The sequence below is a fragment of the Xenopus tropicalis genome, chromosome 5, assembly GCF_000004195.4.
Source record: "Xenopus tropicalis strain Nigerian chromosome 5, UCB_Xtro_10.0, whole genome shotgun sequence".
Lineage (NCBI taxonomy): Eukaryota > Metazoa > Chordata > Amphibia > Anura > Pipidae > Xenopus > Xenopus tropicalis.
Genome location: NC_030681.2, coordinates 24122798 through 24135842, shown reverse-complemented (window position 1 = coordinate 24135842; position 13045 = coordinate 24122798). Strand labels below are relative to the sequence as shown.

The 13045-nt window shown below is 42.0% G+C and overlaps 1 protein-coding gene across 2 annotated transcripts in view; it reads right to left on the bottom strand.

Annotated features, from left to right (window-relative positions):
- Positions 1 to 8301: 8301 nt before the first annotated feature.
- The window catches only part of sptbn1 (spectrin, beta, non-erythrocytic 1), a 119539-nt gene continuing 114795 nt past the window's right edge, over positions 8302 to 13045 (bottom strand). The window contains exons 32-35 of one of the 2 annotated variants that reach the window (XM_031901509.1): positions 11827 to 12065; positions 11237 to 11410; positions 10790 to 10832; positions 8302 to 9695 (exon numbers count right to left, since the gene is read on the bottom strand). In XM_031901509.1, the coding sequence (XP_031757369.1) occupies positions 9486 to 9695; positions 10790 to 10832; positions 11237 to 11410; positions 11827 to 12065 (666 nt within the window). In that variant the 3' untranslated portion in view covers positions 8302 to 9485. The remainder of the gene's footprint in view (positions 9696 to 10789; positions 10833 to 11236; positions 11411 to 11826; positions 12066 to 13045) is intronic. The other variant, NM_001375351.1, reaches the window with a different exon arrangement.

Sequence of the window (13045 nt, the reverse complement as noted above, 5' to 3'; positions counted from 1 at the left end):
AGACTTTCCTTGGGCCAGGTTGGAGCTGCAGAGTGCCATTGAGCCCTATGGGAGACTTTCCTTGGGCCAGGTTGGAGCTGCAGAGTGCCATTGAGCCCTATGGGAGACTTTCCTTGGGCAGGGTTGGAGCTGCAGAGTGCCATTGAGCCCTATGGGAGACTTTCCTTGGGCCAGGTTGGAGCTGCAGAGTGCCATTGAGCCCTATGGGAGACTTTCCTTGGGCAGGGTTGGAGCTGCAGAGTGCCATTGAGCCCTATGGGAGACTTTCCTTGGGCAGGTTGGAGCTGCAGAGTGCCATTGAGCCCTATGGGAGACTTTCCTTGGGCAGGGTTGGAGCTGCAGAGTGCCATTGAGCCCTATGGGAGACTTTCCTTGGGCAGGTTGGAGCTGCAGAGTGCCATTGAGCCCTATGGGAGACTTTCCTTGGGCCGGGTTGGAGCTGCAGAGTGCCATTGAGCCCTATGGGAGACTTTCCTTGGGCAGGGTTGGAGCTGCAGAGTGCCATTGAGTCCTATGGGAGACTTTACTTGGGCAGGTTGGAGCTGCAGAGTGCCATTGAGCCCTATGGGAGACTTTCCTTGGGCCAGGTTGGAGCTGCAGAGTGCCATTGAGCCCTATGGGAGACTTTCCTTGGGCCGGGTTGGAGCTGCAGAGTGCCATTGAGCCCTATGGGAGACTTTCCTTGGGCCGGGTTGGAGCTGCAGAGTGCCATTGAGCCCTATGGGAGACTTTCCTTGGGCCAGGTTGGAGCTGCAGAGTGCCATTGAGCCCTATGGGAGACTTTCCTTGGGCAGGTTGGAGCTGCAGAGCGCCATTGAGCCCTATGGGAGGCTTTCCTTGGGCCGGGTTGGAGCTGCAGAGTGCCATTGAGCCCTATGGGAGACTTTCCTTGGGCCAGGTTGGAGCTGCAGAGTGCCATTGAGTCCTATGGGAGACTTTCCTTGGGCCAGGTTGGAGCTGCAGAGCGCCATTGAGCCCTATGGGAGACTTTCCTTGGGCCGGGTTGGAGCTGCAGAGCGCCATTGAGCCCTATAGGAGACTTTCCTTGGGCCGGGTTGGAGCTGCAGAGTGCCATTGAGCCCTATGGGAGACTTTCCTTGGGCCAGGTTGGAGCTGCAGAGTGCCATTGAGCCCTATGGGAGACTTTCCTTGGGCCGGGTTGGAGCTGCAGAGTGCCATTGAGCCCTATGGGAGACTTTCCTTGGGCCGGGTTGGAGCTGCAGAGTGCCATTGAGCCCTATGGGAGGCTTCCAAATTCATGCACAGAAGGATCAAAGTCAGAAAAGTTTTCCTGCCGTTTACGATCGTTCGGATACGAAAATTTTGTGACATTCAGAACGCCATTACGATATTATCTATGACTATTATGATTTTTTCGTGACATTTCCTCTCATCAGAAATTATCGTATTTAATCCGAATTTTACCCATTTTGTGATTCAAATTCGTACTTTGATGAATGAGCCCCTATCTATTGAGAAAGGTCAAATGTTGGCACAGTGCTTCCAGGAAACTTCTTGGTATAATGAAAGAATGATTCTCCAAGACCCTCCAATTGATAGGGAATATTTATTATAACGTTTATTAACAACTAATTTTATTGATAATATGTATACAATAATGACAATGTCTAAGCCTTCTGTATATACTGTATATAGTTCAGGTATGGGATCCCTTATCCAGAATGCTCTGAATTACAGAAAGCCTGTCTCCCATAGACTCCATTTTAAATTTTAAAACTGATTTTCTTTTTCTCTGTAATAATAAAACAGTACCTGTACTTGATCCCAACTAAGATATAATTACCCCTTATTGGGGCAGAACAGCCCTATTGGGTTTATTTCATGGTTAAATGATTCCCTTTTCTCTGTAATAATAAAACAGTACCTGTACTTGATCCCAACTAAGATATAATTACCCCTTATTGGGGCAGAACAGCCCTATTGGGTTTATTTAATGGTTAAATGATTCCCTTTTCTCTGTAATAATAAAACAGTACCTGTACTTGATCCCAACTAAGATATAATTACCCCTTATTGGGGCAGAACAGCCCTATTGGGTTTATTTAATGGTTAAATGATTCCCTTTTCTCTGTAATAATAAAACAGTACCTGTACTTGATCCCAACTAAGATATAATTACCCCTTATTGGAGGCAAAACAATCCTATTGAATTTAATTAATGTTTAATTGTTTTTTTAGTAGTAATTTGGCGATCCAAATTACAGAAAGATCCCTTATCCGGAATACCCTTGGTCCTGAGCATTCTGGATAACGGGTCCTATACCTGCACAAATAATACCTAATGAACCAGGATTTTTGAAAAAGAAATGACAGGATTAGTAGAATCAGTAGCTCTTTATTGAAAGTTGTATGTAACATAAATTGGAAATTGTAATGCCTGTTACAAACTGTCTTTTATTTTTCCAATCACCAATAAAAACATTTATTGAAAAAAAAGAAGCATATTTATCAAATGGTGAGTTCTAACTTTAACCCATTGATAAAAATGCTTCTAAAAATCCCAAGAATAGAAGCTCTAAACTCACAGTTTGATAAACCTGCCCCTTAATATATATTGATATATAATACATTTAGGGGGGCATTTACTAACATTCAGATTTTTGTGGTTTTAGAGTTTTTTTTACATGAAAACCACAAATGTCTATTCATTTATTTAAAGATCCAATTTGAAAAAGCACAAACGAAAAAGGTCATGGAAAAAACTCGATGCCCACAACTTGTATTGTATTGTTGCACAAATGTGAGTGCCAGCGAAACCCTAAAAACCTCTAAAACCATGAAGCAAATAAAGATCTTCCAGTTGTAAAAGGAACACCTACCATTGACTTTCAACAGCTTTTAGTTGGCGTATTTTTTCTTCTGGATTTGACACAATTGTGTCGCATAATAAATTGCAAAAAAATTATCATGACAAAAACCCACAAAAAAATTCCACCTTTTAAATTTGATGTTACACATGGTAGAGAGACTCAAAGGGGCAAATTTAGCAAAATATTAGATTAGAGCCCGCCACAGAAAAACTCACCCACTTTCTATTCATTCCTATGGGATTTTTATAAGCGTATTTATTAATGGGTGAAAGTTAGAGATCACTGGTAAAAATCCCATAGACGTTAATAGAAAGTGGGTGGATTTTCTGTGGTGGGCTCTAAAACTGCACCGGGGACGCCCAATTATCACCATTCTGATTTTTGTAGTTTTAGTGGTTTTTAAAACCACGAAAGACTCATTTTCACTAAAACCACAAATGCCAAGTATTTTATTAAACAGCCTAATATAAAAAGCATGAGAGAAAAGTCCTGTGAAAAAAATCAGAATGTACAAAAACAGCCTCCTACGTCACACACATGCGCAAAATGAGAGGCACTCGCTGTGTGTGTCCCAACATGCACCTCTGGTGGGGGAAACAATATAGGGGTGATATGTGCCCTTTAAAGGTGGGAAGTTTACGCCATCTAGTGGTTGCTGTGTTTATTTCAGGTTTCAATTGCATTTCAGTAAATTCAGTAGTTCTACCACTCCAAGCTTGGGCTTCACTACTGTGTGTCTTTGCCCTAACAGGATCCAATATGGCAAGCTCCTGTGGACTGGTTTAAAGGCCTAGATCTAATCCTTATAGGGCAACTGAGGCTCAGGGCTCACACAGTATATAAAATGTGGCATATCATATATATTTACATATTTTTTGCTCTTTAGTTCTCTGTTAATTTACTCTTATTACAGAGCATGTGTATGTACTGAAATTGCTTACTATACTGACCATGTAAAGCATAGTCCTACAAAGATAATTGGGCTTACGCTCCCTTTGGCACCATCCTCAACCCATCATTTCTGAAGTAACCAAATACCTCTGGTGAGTACCAAACCAAATCTGAATTTATATATTTGAGTTTGATTTGGAGAAAAAAAAAATCTGTATCATCTGTGGGAAAAAAAGTATCTTTATGAGCATTGTAGGTCACATGCCCAGAGTGCGTTATACAGAATCCAATTTCGATCAAGAACCTGAATATCTGATTTCATTACATTTGGTGCATGTTATACGACTCCGGTACGATCCCAGTAGCAATGCTATACTAATACTAAGGTGCAAGGTCCTGACGAGGGTTCCTACACAAACAATTGATTTGCGGCTAATGAGTTACATTCGAGCACCGTGTGCTGTGCCAGGAGTGCCGACAGGATTGGTGCAATCAAAACCCAAATACAAATGTGTTATTTGAGTGTATGCAGACTAGAGTCCACATTGTGCAAAGTGGGTACATTTGTGGGCACCTGGTATTACACTGATATTCTGGAACAAAACCCTGCATTGTGGGTTACAAAAACATGACAGATTACATGAAAATTGCACTTGCTACGTAAATTAGCATTGTAGGCTGTGTGTGGCCCTACATAGTTGATACTGCTCAGGTCTCTGCCCCCCCAGCTTGTGCCAGCTGCTTCTGATGTCATGTGGGGGGCCCAGTGAGACATGGGGTGGAATAAGCTGCTGAACTAACCCATGTTTCCCCTTACCCCCGCATTATGCCCTGCTGCAGGAATGGGGAACTGATTCAACTAAATCCAAGAATGTGTTGGCACTGTAAGTATCTGGCTGAGTCACTAGCGTGCAGCCGAGCAGTATGGGAAGCCCTGTCAGTGTTGGGCTGGGGCAACATGGGCCCTTCAGATAAGCATATGCCAATGGCCCACCAACCACAACTAGATGTGTTAATAAAAACCACAGCTGCCTTACATAGCAACATAATTATATATATATATATATATATATATATATATATATATTAATTATAAACTCTAGTAAGTATCAATACTAAAATCACGGCAGTCCACATCCCATGTGTCAGCAGTACAACTAGAGAGTCCTTTTAGTGTATGAGCAGCACAAAGCCCACAGAGCCCATGCAGTGTGCAGGCAACACATACAGTATATAGGGGACCCCTACTGCTGGGCCATGGGCAGGATCTGCCACTAACTTTATTTGCCACTCTCCTCCTCACTGCAAGGCTCTGGGAATTCTCATTCAAAGCAGTGAGCTGTGTGGCCTATTGGGGCAGTGGGGTCTGGAGCTCCATCCGCCCAAGTGTTGATCAGGATTGGGTCAGTACTTGTCACAAGACAGCAATGATAACTGGATTTATGTACAAATAGTTGCAGAGCAGCGGGTACCTCCATAGCAAGGGTGTTTAGGGAATATATAGAGGGCAAAGGGCCCTCAGTGATATTTTCCAGTAGCCCAGTCTGACCCTTAGCCTTGTGGGAAGAGAGTCTACATTTTTTTTTTTTTAAAAGAAAAGGGAGGGCATTTCCACTGGACAAGCAGAACATTGCCTCTCTGTAGTCTTTTATATATTATGTGGAACATTAGTTGGGAAAATTCTAAAGGGAACCTTCTCTCCCAGAATGCTCTAAGACAGAACAAATGTGGAGAATAAGAGGCCCCTGCACAGTGCTGGTGTTGGGATTCGTGAGGCATCGCCTGTGGGAAAGGGGAGGGGCTGTGAGCTCTCTGTCCAGGAATTGGGAATCAGGAAGTAGGAATCAGGAAGTGACGCAGCAGAGAGAGCCAAGTAGGATAAAAACAAAAGCTAAATGGGTGAAATACTTTCCTTTATTGGCGCAATACAAAGTAGGTATCTTAAATATTCAGATTGTTCAGACCTCCAGTCTGCTCCAGTTTCATTAGAATTCACTTTCATTTGTTGCTTGCATGTGCTGTACAAAACTGGAAAGCGCCTTAAACTGTAGAAAAACCCTGCTGTGTATAAAATAGATGGATTTCTGTCGGCATCCCATTACTGCTGCTGCCATTGGAGTAAACTCCCACTGTATGTTTTACATTATATTAACTAGGGCCGCCACCTTTATAAAAATCTTTCACTGGCCGGTGGGGTCTGGAACAAAATGGTGGAACAATGATACAGGGAGTGGGGCTACAACTCAAGAGGGCCAGAGGAAAGGACGTAGAGTGATTGGGAGGAAAATAATATATGTTTGGGGTTGATCAGGGGTCTGATTAAGGGCGGGCCAGAGCCGGTATTACAAATTTACCAGCAATGTAGCTGGCAGTAAGTTTTGTAATACTCTTTAGATAAGCCCCTGGCTCACCCTTGATCTGCCCCCAATCCACCCAGGTGTTTTACTGGCCAGGCAGGAAAAATACTGAGTGGGTGGCAACCCTAATTACAACTGTGTTTAATATTTATATTATTATTTATGTGTATGAAGAATACGTGGGAATAACCAGTTTATTTTCTGCAGTAGAAAGTGTTCAATCTCCCTTTCCCAAACTTTCTTTCTGCCTGTTGCTGGAAGGCTGGCTGTCCCACTGCTGCCTTATGCTTGCATGTGTATGTCCATAATCTTCTGTCCACTCATAATGCTGATGATAAACCGCACATAAACACTATGGGAAGGGAAGAACATGACTCCAGGCCCTGACCCCAAACCAAATGAACACCTGTGGGATGAACTGGAGTGGCAATATGTGCCAGGCCTGATCCCAAACCTCTTATACATGAATGGAACAAATCTGACCAAAATGTTCAAAGATCTTGTGGAAAACCTCCCAAGAAGAGTAGAGTAAAGGCAGTTTAACAGCTAAGAGAGGAGCAGCTTCACAAGTATGCCCTTAGTTTTGGAATGGGAAGCTGCACGTGTCCACATACTTTTAGCCATACAGTGTATGATCAGCATATGATCAGTAGCCTGAATCCAGCATTTGAGATTTGATTGATTCCCATCACTTATCTCCAGATTAGGTGTTTTTAGAATCCTTAGTTTTCAGCTGAACCAGACGAGAGTCCAAAGCCTCATAAATGTGCTGTCAGTATACTGTATAAATTTAAATTGGCAGAACTTTACCTTTATTAAAAATCTGTTCAAGGGACCAAAATATGATGTAAAGTAACCCCTTTTTTTAACTTGCCCTTTATATACAGTATAGAGGATGAGTCTGCTTTAGAGAAGGTAAGAGCTAGTATTGAGTGGCAGTGACTATATGCTTATTAATGCAGATATGCACAGAATTAAGGGCAGACTTGATCACAAGTTTTGGGTCACCCACAAATAGAGTAGTCATCCACATACTTATATATGCTTTTTAACAGGTGACAACCCTGTGCTGGTTGTGAAATTTCCAAGTAATGCAGAACAGATAGCCCAGAGAGCAAAACAAAGTAGCTATGCACCAGGAAGGATGGTTAAGCCGAAACATGGAGTGCTGAAAATGCTGCAATAAAATCACCATGATGAAGTCATAGCTACTTTGTTTTGCTCTCTGAGTTATCTTTTTTTTGCATTATTTGCCAATTTGAGTCCTTTAGAATGATTTGGCAGCTTATCTGCCCATGGACGGGGAACTCCAACAGGCCTCCCTGAGCAATAACTGGCCAAAATCATACAGATGTTGATCAAGCTTGGCTTGATTTTTCTGCGAGATCAAGGAACACATCGGCTCATTGAGGTGGCCCTCTCTTCGACTTCTCGTATCCCTTCAATGTAATGCAGCCAATTTGGTCCTAGGACCAAATGATCTAATAGCATAATATCACCCATCCATAGTGAGCATATCGGGAGAAAGATTCTCTTGTCTAGCAACCTTGGCAAACAAGTGAATCATACCTCTGCTATGCAACACGTTGAAGTGGAAACCAGTATGCTTCTATGCTGCTAGTAAATGGGTGGGATTGTGAGATAAGGAGGGTTATGGTAAATTTCCCAGTTCCTTCTATGTGCCTAGCGTTCATTTGAATGGCCACATCGTAAACAGACATCGTAAACATGGGGGACCCCCAAAAGGGGTGTCCAGATGGTCTCCAGATACATGATAAGGTTTCTTCTTACCAGGCCGCCAAAGGTTTTTTTGCAGGGGGGCTTAAAATGAGGACTCACAGTTCAAAATATTAAAATACAAGGGTAAAAAAACTGCACTAAATGGTCCATAAGACTTTACTCCAAACATAGTTCATAAAAGATGGATTGTTGGGGATTGTCGTCAGTTACCCTTAGTGGGTGATATGTTGGAGCCCTGTCTAGGACGTAGCCCAAGTGGGTTCCTGACAGCCAAGAAAGGGGTGGGACTTCACACTCACAACCCCGAGTGTCACTGACAGTAATGTGGTCACATGCACCTACAGTATTTCTGAAAATAAATATATATTTTGGACAAAAACCATGAAGTGCTATTCAGCCTGAAAATGCTCTAGCGGATGTGCCATCTGCCTGAAGTTGCCAGCCTTCCAGGTAATGAAGAAATGGACCCTTCCAGGAGCCAGTTAATTTTTAAAAGCATTTAATGACATAGCATATATTTAACAGATAGGGTAAAGTCTAGAGGTACAGTTCCATACAACTGAAAGCCAGTTCCAGTACAACTCTGACTACAGGCCCAGTCATCGAGAGGATATTCATTCCTAATAAATGTCATTTTGATTGTGCAGTAAAATGTCAATTTTCATTACAATAGTTACAGTGACAGAAATGCACACTATGTATCAAAGAGCAAAGTAATGTAGCAAAATGATAACACACAGTGCGGCAGCGGACAAGCGAGTAATCGAGTAACGTTACTTCGTTTCCAGTAAATGCGCCATTTCCACTTGTACATTTAAACATCGATGATTTAACGCTTGGGGTGCCAGAGACATTTCCAAGCGCATTTTGCACAGAAAAAGTATTGGGGATATCTCTGGCGCACCAACGGCGTTAAAAAAAAAAAGAAAAAGAAATGTTTATTATACATCTAGCCTTGTAATAGTTTGTACTAGAATTAAATCAGAAACGTACAATATAGTGTATTTCAGCAAAAAAAAAGGTTTCTTTTTTGAAAATTACAGAGTATTTAAAACTTGTTAAACCTTCGCAAAACATTCGTAGTTTTCACACGTGACGCTGGAAAGCTAAGTGTTGTGTTAATAATGGGTGCCAATGGCCAAATCAGGGTGTCTGCACTCTGTTACAGCACAGAGAATACGCTATCGCTTTAATGCAGGTTTCTAGGAGTCGCGATTCGGCACTAGGTGAGTTAGAGGTGAAGATGCATCGGAAAAGCTTTTTACATCTGTCTTTGATGGAAGGGTCGTTGGTCATTAAAGCACCGCTGCCTTGCATATTTATTCTTGTGGCCAAACGTGGGTTGTTTCCAAGACAGCCTCACAAAATTGAGGAAATGTTTAAATATTTTCAGGTTTTATTCTACAATGACTTTGTTAATAATAAAAAGGAAAAAATAAACAAAACATTCTGGTCCTCCCTCTCATCGGTGAGATGCCCAATGCCCCCCAAACCTGCTGTGTAGGAACATTCCTTACCATTTTATAAATAATAGGTCTGAATGACGTTGGGAACATTAGGCACAGAGTAATGTATTGTTTCGGAGCTTGCATGCTGACGTTTCACTGAAAATGTAATAGAAGTGCAGTGGGGGGTTTATTTGGATATTTTTTTGGGGGGGAGATGTTCACTTCTTTTTGCCGAAGAGGCTGAATCTCTTTTCCTTGTCCTTTTCTTTATCCTTTTCCCGCTTGCCGGGGCTGTCGGTTACCGTTACGCTGGCCGGGAGGGTCTGGGCACGGCTGGATGCTGGGGTACTCTGCGTGCTCAGAGACACCTCGGTTTTATCCGACGTAATTGCGTTTGTAATGGCCTGAATCCATGTGTTCATCTCCTCCTGAGAAAAGAAAGCACCCAAAGTAACGGTTAGAGGAGGAACATGGAATGATGGATAAAACCATCTGGCTTCTGCTCTTCTTGACTGACTGTATCTAATGTACAATGTACCTCAAAAAGATGCCACTACACTATAATATGCCAGCCTACATGAAAAGATTTTTGGTTGGTACTGGTGCCCAGGAAATGAAATAATTAAAAACAAAAACTACATTAGTCTTTGACCTTGGATAACCTCATAGGGTCAGGGCCTCCATAATAAATCACATGGCCCTGATAGGTCTGGGTTATTAGCCCTCTGTCTAAATGAGCCCCCTTGAGTGGTGGGCCCTTTAAGCAGAATAGGCATCATCTACTTAAGCCTGGGCCTGCCCTTTCTCAGTTAAGCCCCACCCTGATCAGAGTGCCATAAAGCTAGCCATACATGGAAAGATCTGCTCGTGTAGCAACCCCGACAATAAGTTGATCTTTCCCCAATACGCCCACCTTCAGGGCATACAGGCCGTTGCAGAGAGGACCTCATCAATGATCCAATGTGGTCATCGCTCTGATGAGATTTTTAAACCTGTCCAATTGATATCTGCCCGATATTCAACCAAATATCAGTGGGTAGACCTGTTGGAATACCCTATATACAAGCAGATAAACTGCCAACTTGGACCAAGGCAGTAGAATCTATATGGCCACCTTTAACCCCTTATAGCAGCCCTGCATGGGGCACTTATGAAAAAGCATTTATATGCATTATACATGGTGCAAATGGAACACATACAATTTATATAAAGAGTAAATTCAGTTGCTATAATGAAAATTCAGTAAAACACAATTTTTGCACAGGGTGTAAATGAAAAATGCAATTTTTATATATGGAGTAAATGGAGATTCTATCTTTATATATGGAGTGAGCATAAAATGGAATTTTTATATAGGGAGTACATAGGTGTGCAATGCGTATCTAGAGAGTAAATATAAATGTCTGCATACAGTATTGGGAGCCATGAGAAAGCTATCTTTGTATAGAAAATCAATGAAATCAGAATCTCTGAAAGCAAAACATGATGCTGCCTCTGTGCCCATGCTGCAGTTAATACTCACATCATCTTTGGCTTGGAAGAGGTACTCATTGCCATCGTTAAGCCTGGGGAATAGAAACATGGCAGCGTTACTCATCTGTACATACAAACTGCTCTGCGCTGCCTGCGTATCTTTAACTGAAGGGCAATGGCATGTAAGTGCTGCTGCTTTATCCAGTATCCTTGTGCACTGCAGCCCTATCATTATACTGACAGTTATTGCTATAGTAAAACAGCAGCACTACTATATCTAAGATAATAACTACAAAGTCTATTGTACAGAAAATCCTTCCAACCGCGTTTCATAACAATGTGCCCATTAAATGACATGGCTACAATTTTAAACACAGATTAAAAAATATGGCAGCTCCCATTCCCAGCAGCCCAGAGTTACCGACTAAAAAGCCAAGCCAGAACCTCTTGTCCTGGACACAAGGCTATCAGTTCATGACTCCAATGTGTTACTTACTTTAATTTGAATACATGTTTCTTCTTTTTGTAATCAGTTGCGACTTCACAGACTGCTTCCTTCAGATTCGCTGGAATCTCGTTGTGATACGCAATACCAGATGCAGCATTTTTGGAATCCTTATAAAATCCCATTTCCTGGTTGTTGATCACACAGTACACATTATGCCAAGATCTGAAGGGAGGAACAAGTAGAGAGTGTAAGGATAGAAATGGGATGATTTGGGGCATTTTGAGCGCCATGTTTTCAGCAGCCCAAAACTCCTCAAAGTGCTTTCCACTGTTCTCTATGAGAATCTACTGAAAGCTCCAGCGCTATTGTCTACATATATACTTTTATAGTCTTAGTGTTACCACTACCCATAATAAATGTTTTGCAGTTAATCTGCTGGAGCTTTTTTTTCCTATTTTTGGATTTTTGCAGTTGTATTTGGTTGCAGCACAGAGCAACAACTAGGAGCTAAAGCATTTTTCGTAAGTACTTTATACAAAGTTCACCAATAATTTTTCATTTTTGGACTTTTATAGTAGGGTTTTCAGCAAAGTGTGTGTAACGGGCTATCACACAACTGAAGACAATGAATATATCACCTGCTTGAAGCTTTCTTGTTGTGACCCTCCCATTCATGTTTGCGGTGCAAGAAACCTTCAAACTGCGCGGAAGGCATTTCCTGCGTCTTGGCTGGGAGGGTAGCGGCAGTCTGTGGCTGCATGCCGGATTTGGATTTCCGATCAGCAGTCGGTGAAGGAATTGGACTGGATTCTTTGGAGCTTGATCTCTGCTCTGTGGACCCATTAACCAGTTCATTGGTGTCTGCATTCTCAGCCATCTGCAGATATGACAAGGAAATGTCAGTGCAATATCATATACATAAATGGCAAAAAATAAGAGAAAGAACTATGGAAAAGACACTAACGTGGAAATAAAGTTTCTCAAATAGGTGAAAGCATTTTCTAACATGGAAACATATAAATGCAGAAGGGCATTTATAGCTAGAGAGTATATACAATACACAAGGCCACATTCAAAAACAAACCTAATTCAGTCCTAAACTGCCCCATGGACTTCTGTAGAGATAAACCATGAGATAGGTTGGAATTGAATCTGGCCTGGTATGTTGCATGTGAGTTTTCTATCTATTGTTCCTTTGCATTCTGCACTTCCTGCACAAAAGGGGTACAGACAGGAAGTCAGAGATACAAAGGAGAACTGTGTCCACCAGGCAATGTAACAATATTGCACGGACGAGAATAACAATGAAATAGCCATTCATGCTACAAGATGCTCTCCCGTGTTCGAGAAACTTCTCCGTTAGCGCCGCTTAGGATGGCTGTGTGCAGATAGCTTACAAAAAAGGATGCAAGTGCAGTAAATGTGTTTTCCCCAAAAACCCAAATTAGAGGGACACAAATTAGATGTAAGAATGGATTAGTAACCCCTTAAGAGCCAAGAAACAGGAGGAAACAGGGATCTGACATTGCTGCACCTCAATCCTTTTTTGAAGGGTAAATAAAACAACGGAATATTTATTAAGCCATCCACAAACATGTTCACAGGATACTGAGCGCCATAGATATTGTGCAGTGGTTCCTGCAACATGTCACCATAACAGAGATCAGCAGATTGGATAATAGTTCCACTGAGCATTGTCAGAAATACACGGAATTTCATTCCTGAAAATGCTCTTTTTCTTTCCCCAGTGGTAAAAAAAAACCGATCAAAACATGCAGAGATTAAGAGAATTACACCATGCATTTCCACTTCCACCATCCCAGTTAGCGTCGGAATCTTAGGAGGAGGAGGCGGGGA